Source organism: Solanum dulcamara, chromosome 8 (assembly GCF_947179165.1).
Source record: "Solanum dulcamara chromosome 8, daSolDulc1.2, whole genome shotgun sequence".
Taxonomy (NCBI): Eukaryota; Viridiplantae; Streptophyta; class Magnoliopsida; order Solanales; family Solanaceae; genus Solanum; species Solanum dulcamara.
The window spans coordinates 31,219,229-31,233,076 of NC_077244.1; the positions used below are offsets into that span (position 1 = coordinate 31,219,229).

General features: G+C 36.1%; 1 protein-coding gene across 2 annotated transcripts; it reads right to left on the reverse strand.

Moving 5' to 3' along the window:
• Positions 1 to 96: 96 nt before the first annotated feature.
• On the reverse strand, positions 97 to 10,640 carry LOC129898721 (delta-1-pyrroline-5-carboxylate synthase). 2 transcript variants are annotated; one of them, XM_055973369.1, is made up of 20 exons: positions 10,320 to 10,640; positions 9,911 to 9,982; positions 9,725 to 9,828; positions 8,985 to 9,087; positions 8,690 to 8,851; positions 7,916 to 8,193; positions 6,032 to 6,182; positions 5,778 to 5,942; positions 5,602 to 5,679; positions 4,802 to 4,891; positions 4,416 to 4,502; positions 4,209 to 4,295; positions 4,036 to 4,132; positions 3,829 to 3,932; positions 3,656 to 3,731; positions 2,025 to 2,175; positions 1,829 to 1,897; positions 1,545 to 1,611; positions 1,391 to 1,461; positions 97 to 575 (listed from the first exon to the last, which is right to left on the reverse strand). In XM_055973369.1, exons 1-20 carry the CDS (start codon positions 10,377 to 10,379, stop codon positions 494 to 496), a joined length of 2,154 nt encoding a protein of 717 aa, XP_055829344.1. In that variant the 5' UTR covers positions 10,380 to 10,640; the 3' UTR covers positions 97 to 493. The 2 variants fall into 2 exon arrangements, with proteins under 2 accessions (XP_055829344.1, XP_055829343.1); XM_055973368.1 differs by having other exon boundaries at positions 7,916 to 8,205.
• Between the last annotated feature and the right edge of the window lie 3,208 nt (positions 10,641 to 13,848).

Below are 13,848 nucleotides of genomic sequence, written 5' to 3' on the forward strand. Positions count from 1 at the left end.
TAAAAAATTCAACTCAATGGATATATTATCAATTTTTTTCCCTATAAATCAACTCAAGTTGAGTTTACAAAATGGAAATATGAAGGATGAACAAAATACCATAAAGAGCTAGTATTAAAATTCATTAACATAAAGAAATTCAACATTTTTATTCTTGGAGTACAGAATTCTAAGTATTCATCATAACTAATTGAAAGCTCTTAATAAGACAAATTTGGCAGCTAATTCAGTAGAGCAACCAAGTACTAAACCAACTTCATTAACCTCAGCTAATTACAAAAATTATTTGGCCCAGCAGTAAATTGTCCTCCTGCCCCTGGTTCCTCTTTCTTTCCATTATAAATCAATATCCACAGTTGAAACACTTGTAAATCCAAGGATAAGCATCAAAATGCGTTTTACCAAATCCAAGTGAACACAACATATTTTCCCAGATCCAGAGGAAGATAATAATAATAATAACATTAATAATAATACTTGCATACGTTTACTCTCAGGCCTCCAGATTAAGGTCTTTGTGAGTGTAGACAATTTCTTTATCACCATCAACAACTTGTCCAGATCCCCTTGCAAGCCTACAAAATAGAAAGATTGTACCGCTACATCATCAGTGTTCCGAATCGAATTTTATTTCAAAGTGTAAACTAAAGTTGAAGCACGTCCTTTGATAAAAGCAAAAAATGGTAATGTCAGTTTGGCTTCCAAAATCTTACTAGCACCAAGCAGAAACTAAAACTTTGCATCTCCGTGTTCCTAGAAACTTGCTAAAACCGCTTAACTATTAACTCAAATAGCTATATAATCGGACCTATCGATTTCTTTGGACTAAACATCCTCCAAAAGTCATGCTATCATAAAGGAATGAATCAATCAATCACAAGACTTATAGTAATACAACCAAGCAGCCAAACCTTCAGTGAGGAATGCTATCAAGCTAAGTTGTGCGGACTCTTCAATTTTAATGCCGCACTCATGTCGGATTCTCAAAAAATACACTACTTTTGGAGAATCCGACACGCACCCATTGACATTTTTGAAGAGTTCGAACAACATAGTTATCAAGAACTTACCAAAAACGTGGTGCTCAAAAAAACAACTGCTTATTTTGGGGAACTAGAAGAAACAATTTTAAAATGTTAACTGACAATTATTTAAGTAAAATAAGATTACCACGATGATGTTGCATGTACAGAAAAGATGGAAGACATTCTGTAGGACTAGGGGTCTAACTAAAAAGACATCAATGCAAAGACAATAAGCACACAATGTTTTTCTCCTCAAGGCAATGTCTCAAGTGGAATTCCCAAATAACTTGTATTTAATGCAGCATAATTGCCAGAAAGATATAGAAGTCATTTGACTCATATTCAGAGAGTTAATATCATGATACCATCTAGTTGTCAGCAATCCCTCAACTCCAACTGGACCACGAGCATGAATGCGACTGGTACTAATCCCCACCTATTCAGCCAAAAACAATGTTACGTTGCACTGTGAAACAAAGATAACAACATACAATCTGGATCTACAGCTCAATTTTATACCTCTGCACCAAGTCCAAAGCGGAACCCATCACTAAATCTTGTGCTTGCATTATGAAGTACAGCAGCACTGGAAAGTGAACATTACATTAAGAAGATCAAATATCATTTAAAATGTTTCTCACATTAACAGCTGACATGAGCAGCAATATGTATGGTCTTGGAAACTTGGGAAATCCTTGAGGTCTTAGTATAATAATGTTTCAAAAAACTACACGCACAGGAGGTTGAACGAAAAACATACAGAGCAATATCGAAATAAAGTAGGCAGTGACATGTATGTATACCTGTCAACTTGACGTAAAAACAGTTCAGCAACTTCTTTATCTTCAGTAATGATGCTATCAGTGTGAGCACTGTTAATGAGTGAGGGACACATAAGCATTTCGCAATTGGCATAAACGAGAGATTCAAATAAAATATATTGAAAATGACATATACAACAGCCTTAAAAATTGAATAGTTATGAGAAATGTAACATGCCTTCCATGACGGTGTATGTGATCTATTGCAGTATTCACATCTTCAACAATTTCCACAGTGCAAGCCAGTGCACCATATTCATGATGGAAAGAATTTGCTTCAGGAATATTAAGCACCGAGCTTGCTTTAGGTCCACCAAACAAAGAAACACCTGCAAATGATGCCAACATCATTTTACATATCTTCACTTCTACTAAATGTGCTTTCAGGCAAAACAATGGACAAAAAACCTAGCATTTGGTATATTTTCAAAGAGATAATGGAAAAAAAAAAAAAGAACACCTGAACTATAAAGAGATTATGGTAAAAAAACACCTGAACTCACTTTTCACAAGCTTCACATCCTAAGTATAAATTGTTCCCTTTTCCTACCTTAACCATCACGATCTATGGTATGTTTTAATACATAGATGGTAATAGTTAAGCTAGGAAAAAGGAACAACTGATAATTGGAGTATGAAACTCGCGAAAGTGCTAGGTCAAGTGTGTTTCTACCATTTACTCATTTCTAAAACACAGAACCTACTTGTATGAAAGATATAGCTTGAATTCATGCTTGTATGTGGTTAAAATCCATACGATCCTTAGCAATTTATAGCTAAAGATTTATAGGGAAAATACCATTATCTGAAACATAGTGTTTGGTAAAAAACACTATAGCTCAAGTTTACAGTTTCAACTGAGAATGCAAGAGCACAAAAGTATAATTATCAAAATCCTTCAAAGACCGGTCATATAAACTGCGAAGAGAATTCTAATTAATAATAATAAATAGCAAATTCAGTAATATATAAATTTCATGTCATATTGGTGAAAGTTGGACCGACAGATGATAGCCATAAACATATGTACAAATCCGAAGTATTTTGGGAATTTTTAGTTTTACAGTGAGATTTAGAGGATCTCTAGTTATATAGAAAGCCTAATTTGCCAAAAAAGTTAAATTAGTAGGCATTGGAATGAAATTAACCTAAATAAATCAAAGTAGATAAAGGGGATTTGTATAGCAGACTGTTCATTGTATTAACCTGAGTGAGTAGAAACACAGGATTCATATATTTGACAGTTCATGAATGAATGGCAATCATGAGTGTCGCCATGGGATAAGTTGATCTATTGAACTGTGGACAACAGAGATCCAAACATCCTAAGCTAAAAGTTGAAATACTAAAACCAAAGATGACATGAAACTACATAAAGAGTAGTGAGAAGAACTTTGAAACATAAAATGGACGAAGGAAGAGGTGCCTTGAACTGAGATTATAAAATAAATAAAGTAACGAATGAAGTAAAGGATGGGCTCTGAGAGGCATGACAAAGGATGGATTGGTTTTGTATCCGAAAAATAAAGGTTTAAAACAAGGAAATTAGAAGCTCATATCATCCTGAACAATAAATTAGACAACACAATGCACATTCTGTAAACACACTCGATAGCTGAGATTTAATAATAACAGCCACTTAAAGTAGAAAAAGAAAAAAAAAGTAACTAGTTATAGAATAACAATAAAGAAAACATGTCGCTACCACACTTACCTTCAGATGCTTTATTACTTGCTTAAAGCTAAGCAGTCAAACAGAGCTCATTTAGAAGCTTAAAATGTACAAGGAGTCTGCGGAAGAAGCCTCACCTTTTTCTTGAAGTTCCAGAATCAGGTCATTAAGACCCCCAGTTTGCACCAGATCCTTATGAACAAGAAGCGTTTCCTATATATATAAAAAAGTAATTAAGCAAATGATGTTAAAGATGTGTGTTACATGATTGATACAGGATATTGTATTAGGACAAAGAATAACAAGTTACCATTGCATTGCAGGCCGCTGGATAATCTGTTTTTGCATCCAACACAATACGTTTGGCCATATCCAAGTCAGCAGACTTATCAATGAAAACGTGGCAAATACCATCTGGAACAAAATGAAGCAGCTTCACCATCTTATCCTTGCTACCAAAGAAGCAAATTGTATAGCATGTAAAAGATACAAATAATTGTGATAAGATATAAATTACCAGCATGACCAAGAACAGGAATTTTCGTTGCAGCTTTAATTTGAGAAACAAGTTTATTGCTACCTCTTGGTATAACAAGATCAATCACATCATCAAGCTGGGGCAGAGGAGAAAGAAGATCAGAGACAAACTCACATCTCGCTTACACTTGCATTCGATTTATAAAAATGTACCTTAAGCAATTCAGGGATCTCTTCTCTAGAAGTCACTAACCCAATAAGTCTTTCACCAACACTTGGAGGAATGGATGAGGTAATCACCTGATATAAAAGGAGGAAACCAGAAAAGGGAAGTAGAATAGGTGAAAAGCTGTAGATTACCAAGTGGAATTTGGAACACTATGGAAAAATGGTCTGAGAAAACATTAAATTCAATTGAACCTTGTGTAAAATTGCATTAGATCTTTTAGCCTCCTTCCCTCCTTTCAACAAGAGGCCATTCCCACTTCGGACTGCGAGAGAAGCTATCTGCTCCACAAAATAGTGTACAAGGGTTTGTGAACTTGTAAAGAAATAAACCAAGGATAGACAATGCAAGCATGTATCGGCTCCAATATAAAATGGACTATAACCTCACCTCCAGGCATTAAGAAAGACAAATTGCTGCACAAGTACCATAAAAATCCAACTACTCTGCTTTTTTTTTCTTTTTCTTTTTGATAGGTTTTTGTAATTTCAAAAAGAACTACTCTATAAGGTAGACATGTAACTGGCATGAAGTAGACTTCCGAATGAAAAAAAGGAAAATATTTTCCAGCTCTGCTTACCTGTACCAGTGCATCAGGTCGTGACTCAAATATAATCAGGAGAACACCCAATGGAGATGATGTTTTCTCCAATATGATTCCATCGGCAAGCTGGATAAGGCGATAACATTCCAGAAATCAAGATTAAATCCAAGAATGAATTCAAAGATAAATCAGTGATCAAATTTTTGAGTCATAAATGGACGCTCTTTAGCAGTATTCCCTAAACTTCCAACTTGGCCAAGCTTTTCCATGTTTAAACATAGAAGAATAGAGATAAAAATAGATTTGTCTATACCATTTGATTTCCATAAAACAACATTGTTAGCATTTTCAGGTATACAACTAGTGACAACGACCCAGAGGACCAAGGAAAATTTAGTTTTTCATTAATATTATCCGTAGCTACTTTAGGCTGCCTTTAAGCAACCAAAATGAGCTTCAAGGGCATGAAAGCCACTGCCTTGATTCCATTCAAGCAATCCTCGCTAAAGAAAATGGGATAGATTGAAGAATGTTGGTCGCGGAATTTCTGCTCTAAGGGAAAGATAAAGATACACTCTCTTCACCCACTCTCTGACACATCTATTAGCCTATCCACTATATCGTCTGATCCACTACATTGTCCAAGGCTTCAGAAAGTTATTTCATAAGAAGCTATTTCAAAAGATTACTCTGCAAACTGATCTTTGTTCCTAATCTTAATAAAAGCAATCTTATTGTAAAAATATTGATATCTGGTTTACTCACCTCGTCATTTTGCAAGTCAAAGAGATAATGTTAAAAGTCACGAGATAGTTACTGAAAAGCAAGATTCTTACCTCCGTCCGCTTTAAAATGCGGCCAACTGGTTCATCCATGTTAGCAAGCACACGGACTGAGTTTGCAAGACTTGAAATCTATAATTTGTTTCAGCAAGAGTACTAAAATAAGTACGTGATCATGCAGTGAAAATAATTTACACGACACTATCTACCATAAGTGAGCAATATCTTACTTTTCCTGGCTTCAAAGCTAACCGAGATATCAAAGACTTCTCATATCCAGCTTGTTGAGCAGCAGCCACATCAGCTTCATTTTCAGCCAGGATTTCTTCTTCTTTTGCTTCCAGTGCATCAGCTATATCTAGCAAAATTTTACTCCTTTCTTGAGAAGAGAGGGCCTGAAGTGAAAGGAAGAAATAGTTAGTAGCCACAGCCATGCAGCTCTACTGCAATTTTTTATATTTAGATAGTCCTCTATATATAATACCTGAAGCCGCCTGGCACATTCCCTTGCAGAAACTGCCATCTCTCGAGCATCAAAATCTCCTGTTGATGCCCATTTAATGGCTTCACAATGAAAGAGAGTGCCAACGCGTTCTCCATCTAGTGCTTTAATGATATTATTGTTGGCGAAGCCACTTGATCCACAGAGAGAAAGAGAGAGAGACAATCAACAAGAGTTGACATATAGGGAGCAACACAAGTCGTGAGCAACCAAAACATTACATGAATAGGTTGAAGAGCAATGCTTTGCTAAATGCAATATGCTTCCATCAGTTATTGATTGGTGTTCATTTTCAATTGAACAACTCATGTGATTACAAGCATCTTGTTCTGCTCTCACCTTTAAAAACTCATTAGGCCTATTAAAGTAATTAGGTAAAGCTCCTCATAAATTTGTTAAAGTACTAGCTAATCTTTGTGAGGTTTGATGCAAAGGCGAATCTATAATATGGGTTCAATACAACCTGTCATGTTTGGCATAGACAATAGAATATTATTTATATATATATATATAATATATATATATATATATATATATATATTAGTTTACATGGCACACAAATTTACTCTCAACTCTATCACTCCCAAAACTGAGGATTGGACTTGCAAAATCCAAGTAGTAGATAAATATCCACCCAGGGACTGCAAACTTGGAACTAGAAAATACCAACTGATGGTTTCAAAGGATGAGGAGGTGCTTTTACCACTTTTGAAAACAGTAGATTCTGGAAACTACGCACACGTCCAGAAGATGAATCTAGTGGAGATAAGGATGTTCAAATGGATGTACGGGCATACTAGGAGAGGCAGGATTATGAACAAAGTTATACATGACAAGGCGGCCTACGTGGAGAACAAGATGAGGGAAGCGAAGCTGAGGTAGTTCGGTCGTGTCAAGAGGATGTGCGCGGAGGCACCAGTAAGGAGGTGTATGAGTTTGGATATAGCATGTTGTAATTGAGATAGAGTTAGGCCAATAAAGAACCGGGGGAGGTGATTAGACAGGACATAACACATCTTCAATGTAATGAGGGCATGACCCTAGATAGGAAGTTTGTAGGTCGAGGACTAAGATAAAAGAGTAGTAGGTAGCCGTGTTTTAGACTTGTAGTACTTATAGTCTACTTTTCTCATCTTCTCCTTATTTAGTAGGTAATCTTACCTAGTATTCACATAGTATCTTATTCTTCAAATTCACTACTACTTGTTATTTCGTTTGCTTTTGCTTATCTTGCTATTTTGTTGTCGTTATTTTTCCTTCTATCCTGCTTTGATTATGTTTCTTTAACATCTCTACCGTGGAAAGGTAGGGGGTTAAGGTTTGCATACGTCCTACTCCCCCCTCCACCTCACTTGTGGGATTACGCTTCTATACGCTGTTGTGTATACTTTTTTGATAAAGGAAGAAAAGAAAATATATTTTCAAAAGTTAATATTTATACTATACTAGGATTTTCAAAAAATACTTTGAAGCCATTAAATTTAAATCCTAGATCCGTCTGATTTGATGGAAGCATCAACTTTTCCACGGTAAAACTGCAAGGGGGAATTCGATCCACCTTATTAGCAATTAATGCAACAATTTTAATTATTTAACTTTTTTGTCAATGCATCAAGCAGAAGTTAGCAATACCGTAGAACTTCTTAAACACCTCTGCTTGACCAAAAAGAAAACTTTTTAAGCTTTCTACCATCAAACTACAGCTTTGGATCATGAATTTTGGGATCGATCAATGCATATCCATAAAACAACATAAAAGCTACCACTCAAATGCGAAAGCTTATATACCCCAACTGAAAGCTAAAAGTTAAACTAATGTATATAGAGTTCACAATGTCAAGAGTTTTGTAAGTACTAGTACCATACCTAGTTATCACAACGGGAATGCCAGCATAAGCTGCATACACAGCAGCTTTTACCTTGGCAGTCATACCCCCTCTTCCAACTCTAGACTTGTCTCCAAAAGTTATCAATCCCTCATGCTTCTCCTTAACGTATGTATGAATTAGCTCTGATTGTGGATCGCTTGGAGGGCCAGTGTAAAGACCTTCTACATCACTCAACAAAACAAGAAGATCAGCTTTTAGCTCCAAAGCCAAAAGAGCTGCCAAACTGTCATTATCCCAAAAGATTCCAGAAGAATCCTGCAAGGAGAGCTATAAATGTCATTATTAAGACAAACATGAACCTAGGAAGAAACAAAAATGAAAAAACTTAAAGACATTATCTATGGATACTAGCTAAAAGTTGATAATCAAATCGTGTCAAAGAAAAGCTTAAGATTAAATAAAATCAACATGATATTTTGGACAATAATTTAAAAGAAACCAATTTAATAGAAGGGTCATGTGACGTGAATAATAAAGTAAAAAAACAACATTGAAATAAAGAGAACACATGCAACTCATGGTCTCAGACATATCAATTATCAAGCAAGTTCCAAAGGATCCATATTTGAAACAGTTGCATATTCATTTCTCAAGAATTTAAGAGTTGTACTCTTGGTTGGTCGGTCTTAGACACAAGTTAGCAAGTCTGTTTTTAATTCTCATAAACACCATTATTGAACTATTAGTGAAGGAACTCTTACAGGAAGCACCAGCTACAGCAAGTGCAGTATAAAAACAAGATAAATGATACCTCATAAGGAGCTTTCCGCGTGCTGATAGCATCATTCTCATTAAATATAGGTACAACTTTTAGACAGAGCAATGAGTTTACAGTTTCATTGAGTTGTCTCCTAAAGTCTGGATCTCTAAAGTCATTATCAGTCACCATAAGCTGAGCTGAGGTTACATCCAACTGCATAAAGGTTAGAAACAAAATGGGAAGGTCACTATACAATCCTTGAGCAAAGAAGGAATGACTCCGACAAACAAAATGAGGTATTAGACCATACAAATATACACAGAAGTTCCAAAAACCAAACTTTTACCTGACTGAACAACGTATCATACAGAGCCATGAGGCCGTTCTGACCTACAGCCGCACAAGCCTTGCCATCAAGATCACCTTGAGGCTTTTGAAGGTCAGCAAAGCTGAAAATATGGGGACTTTCCAAGGATTAGTAAATATACTTTCGAGGAAACCTAGACCTCAACAAAGTACACTTTACTGATTAGCAGGCCCGATCTGGAATTTGGCTAAGGCAAATTTCACAATGAACTCCTTTCGAGTTCAACCGGCAGCCATGGGACGTTACAAGGCCTAATTAGTTATTTAGTACATAGAAAAATTGTGTTTGAAATGTGCCAGAATGAATCAGACATACTTGATATTTTAAAGTAGTATTTCGTAAATGCCAAAATGTAAGATAATATCTTTTGCTTCTTGCCGAAAAGAGTAATATTTAATAATACATAAAATCAGATGTAAAACATTCTGGTGTCTACTCTAGTAGTGTTTTGTCCATAATTTAGGCAGCTAACGCAGTACAGTTCTTTATCATCAGGACATTTTTAATACAATAGGCAAAGAGGATCATCCATGAAATAAACTACTCTATACATGCTATCACTTTTGTAAGAGGTCCTCATTCAGCCATAACATGAGCCATACACATACTTTTTAATGATGCCAAAAGTTCCATTGAACTGAAAAAGGTTTACAGCTATTTGAGTAGGAATTTAGAATGCAATGAGCACATGTTTTAGTGAGCAAGAACAAAGCAGAAACCTGCTGTTAATGAGCTTCCTATATCGAAGCCGCTGACGACCAACTCCAACGGCACCTGAGGTGACCAAAATAACTTCAAAGCCTTGAGAGGTAAGTTCCCGAATCTGTAAGTGGTTTGTGAGCAAACATAGTAACAAAGAAACTATTTAATCTATATAGTGGAAATTGAGCAAGCATAAGATGCACCTGCTCACACAGTGATCCCATTCTTCCGAGTGCTAATCTTCCATCACCTCGGGTCACGACGGCAGTTCCAACCTACGGAAAACATTGTTACAAAGACAATTATATGTATTAACGATAGAAATTAAGAAAAAGAAAAGGATAGAAGAATCATGTAACATATAACAGAGAGGAGGTAACGCTCAAGTTGGCCCATTTATGAAAAAGGAAAAAGATAATAGGTGGGTAACGAGTAAAACTAATCTGCAGAAGGCTCTTTTTCCAATCTAGCAAAGGAAAAAAACATGAGGCATAACCCACTATTACTCAACACTAACAATTCATCAGAATTGGGAACCGATTGAAAAATTGGAAATCAGATTGCGTGAATCAAGCTTGCATCGGGGACAAATAGAAACACGAAAAATAGTACCTTAATAATGATTCGTTTGACGTCCTTAACAAATGCCCGAGCAGGATCAGCGGAATCCATTGTGAAACGATTAAGAAAAGAAAAAAATAACGGCGTATTGGGGAGAGTGCTGAACCCTCGCTCAATACAAAATGTTCAATCCTCCTAAGTCCTATGTTTTGCTGGGCTGCTGCTTGGGTTTACCTAGTAGTAGTAGTAGATTAGAAGGGATGGATGATATCTTCCTATCCTACTTATATATAAACACTAATTTCACCCCTCGGGTTGATTGAGAGGGTGGAGAAAACGTACGACACTCACATAGGTAGGTTTGTCGTCTTATTTATTTATCTATTTATATAATATATATATTTTGTGTGGCATTGTCAATAGAGCAATTACGGTATGCCACGTCTGAGGGTACTTTTGGAAATTTGATTGAACAAGTGATCAGAAAAACATGGACTTCTCCACGTTCTGCCCTTATTTCTCGCTTATTTAATCACAACCAAGTCAGGACAAATTAGGTCAGTAATTTGTCTCTTCCTCACGAGTTTTCGCAAATTCGTTTTTAAAAAAATATTTTATTTAATTCATCCCAAGCACAACCATATACAAAATTACAAATTGCATCTGAAAATGAAAGGCAAACAAACTAAAAACACTTCATGTGGTTACTGATTGGAGTCTCTATCAATCCAATACTATTTTGGTAGTCCATCAATTAAATATCCTAATTTCAATTTAATGGATTTGACCTTACAAGTTTTAACACGTACTAAACGTATTGCACTCTAAAGATTTTGACTTCAAAATTTAATATTTACTAAAATTATAGTTATTATTAGAGTGTTGGTTAAATCAAATTTATTGTATGGAATAAAGTATTGGTTAGTCAAGAATTTTCATGTTCAAAAGATGCAAATCGCAAAAATAAAGATGTAAAAATGAATATGTGGATATAATAGGAGGAATAAGGTGTGAGTAGCCTCCGTCGTGGACAAGATTGTTAGGTTCAAGGTTTCACCTATTAATTTTGATGATAACAAACCAATACAATTTAAAAGAAAGACATTACTTGTGGTAAATTTGTGTTTGGAGTTCGTATTATGAAGAAGGATTTAGTGAAGATGAGATGGAATTATGAGAGAAGATATGAAAGAAAAGAGTTGTCCAAATCAAAGTACAAAAATCATGGAAAGAAATTGATGACGATCCTATGGAAGAAAAAGTATTCTGCAAAAAGAAAAGATCAAGAGTGATTTGTACAAGGTAATCATGATTCAAGGTAAAGTGAAGAGGATCTTGAAACTCTCTTGGATTGCTTAAAATAAGAGCTCATATTTGTACAAGCTTGAAGAAGAGTACAGAGAAATGAAAAGAATACTTGTTCTTTGGGTAGAAGATATCCTATGAAAGGAAAGAGATGCTCAAGTTTGAAGTGCAATTTCGAATATACCTACTACAACTGCGAGTTGCAAATAAGCCAAAATATTTACTACATCGTCTACAAATCTTGTAAAGACCGTGCGTGAATGAAGATTTATCATGCAGATTTGTTGACTATGGAATGAAGAAATTGAGTGAATATTTACTATGGAAAGAGATTACTATTTGCCAAAATAAAGAAGGGAAGATTCAAGAGAGTTCAAATTTTTGGCATCATATATAGGGAATATCTTTATTATTGTAAATATATTATATTTACGTGGATGTCCATAATTTTAAGTTGTAATTATCACCATTATGAGTAATAATACCCACACCTACACTACTTCCTCATTGTTCTCCCACACCCCATATATAATCTTCTTGACATTTTCAAAAGGTTAATGTCATGTTTATAGAAATCTTACAATTACGCTATTGTAAATGGTATTATAGTGGTATGATAGGTGACAAATAAGAGACTTGAACATACTTTGAAGAATAAAAAAATCTTTCCTCTCTTATCTATTTATTTCTATTGCTTTCATCAGTTATCTTATCTTATTTACTTTAATTTTATAATACATTATCAACACAAATTGTTCTACCTTTGAAGAATTGTGGTATTGAAATAAAGCAGGTCAAGATTAAGGCAACGAGATCTGCCACTATGAATGGTTTATTGTGGCTTTCGAATTTTTGTGCAGAGATAAGTATCATAGTGTCATTTTAATCTTTGTTTGTGGTATGAATTTGAATAAGGATCTTTACGCTATATGAGAATTGCTTTCTTGATTTTCTACAACTATACTTATTTTGGACCATCGCCGATCTATTGTAACCTCTGGCGTTGTACCTGTTTCCTGTTTGTTCATCGCCGATCTATTGTAACCTCTGGCGTTGCTCCCTGTTTCTCACTCATCTATTCAACTCAGCTCCGACAAACTTCGCCGCCACCGACTTCCCACCAGTTTACTTCTCCTCTGTCTTTCAGGCAGCGAACTCCAGCGGTAAATGACTGCTGATAGCGGCGAACCATTGGCTAAGCTGCGGCGATTAAGATCTTTGACTGAGTTGGGGTTTTCAGTGGTTCTGCATCCTGATTTCTCAATACCCATTTCCGGCGAAGTTGTTTTTTTTTTTTTTTCTTTTTTTCCAGGTGTATAAATCTGGATTCCCGGTGACGAACAACCGCTGCAACTCAATTTCGTACGCCGACGTGAACAGTACTCCAATGGGAGCGGTATTTTCCGGCGGTAACCAGGTTCATTTCTACCGGAGTTGGTACCTCCGATTTTTATATCTTTATATATCTAGTCTTTGTTCTTGTACTTGTCGTTACATTTTGCCGACTTTAGACCCCTAATAATTTATTAGTTCATACGCATTTTTGTGGCTTTGGATAGTGATGGTAGACTAGGGTCATGTTCTCGCGCATGGACGGGGACGAGGGTAAGGAGGGGTAAGTGGGTTAAAGGAGCGTCTAGACTGAGAATAGGTTCTTGGAACATTGGGACGTTAATGGGTAAATCCATAGAACTGGTTAAGATTCTAAAGAAGAGGAAGATTAATATAGCCTGTGTCCAGGAGACAAAATGGGTAGGCTCTAAAGCTAAGGAGGTAGACGGGTATAAGCTTTGGTTTTCTGGTAAATCGAAGTATAGGAATGGGGTAGGCATTTTAATAGACAGTGATTTAAGGGATCAGGTGGTGGAGGTTAGGAGAGTCAATGATAGGATGATGTCGATTAAAATGGTCGTTGAAGGGATCACGTTGAACGTTATTAGTGCTTATGCGCCGCAAGTGGGCTTACGCGAGGAGGATAAGAGGCGTTTTTGGGAGGATTTGGACGAGTTAGTGGTAGGCATACCACCTACTGAGAAGCTTTTCGTGGGAGGGGATTTTAATGGGCACATCGGGTCTATTTCAGGAGGGTATGATGATGTACATGGGGGCTTTGGCTTCGGGGACAGAAATGGAGGAGGAATCTCACTTCTGGATTTCGCAAGAGCTTTCGGGTTAGTGATAGCCAACTCGAGTTTTCCAAAGAAGGAGGACCACTTGGTAACCTTCCGTAGCTCAGTGGCTAAAACTCAGATAGATTTTTTACTCCTTAGAAAGG

Coding starts and splice junctions, on each gene's coding strand:
- LOC129898721 (XM_055973368.1), bottom strand. CDS start 10,379: ATGGATTCCGCTGATCCTGCTCGGGCATTTGTTAAGGACGTCAAACGA. Junction 8,852..8,984: donor ATGATACGTTGTTCAGTCAG/GTAAAAGTTTGG, acceptor ACCTTTATGCAG/TTGGATGTAACCTCAGCTCA. Junction 1,898..2,024: donor CACATACACCGTCATGGAAG/GCATGTTACATT, acceptor ACTCATTAACAG/TGCTCACACTGATAGCATCA.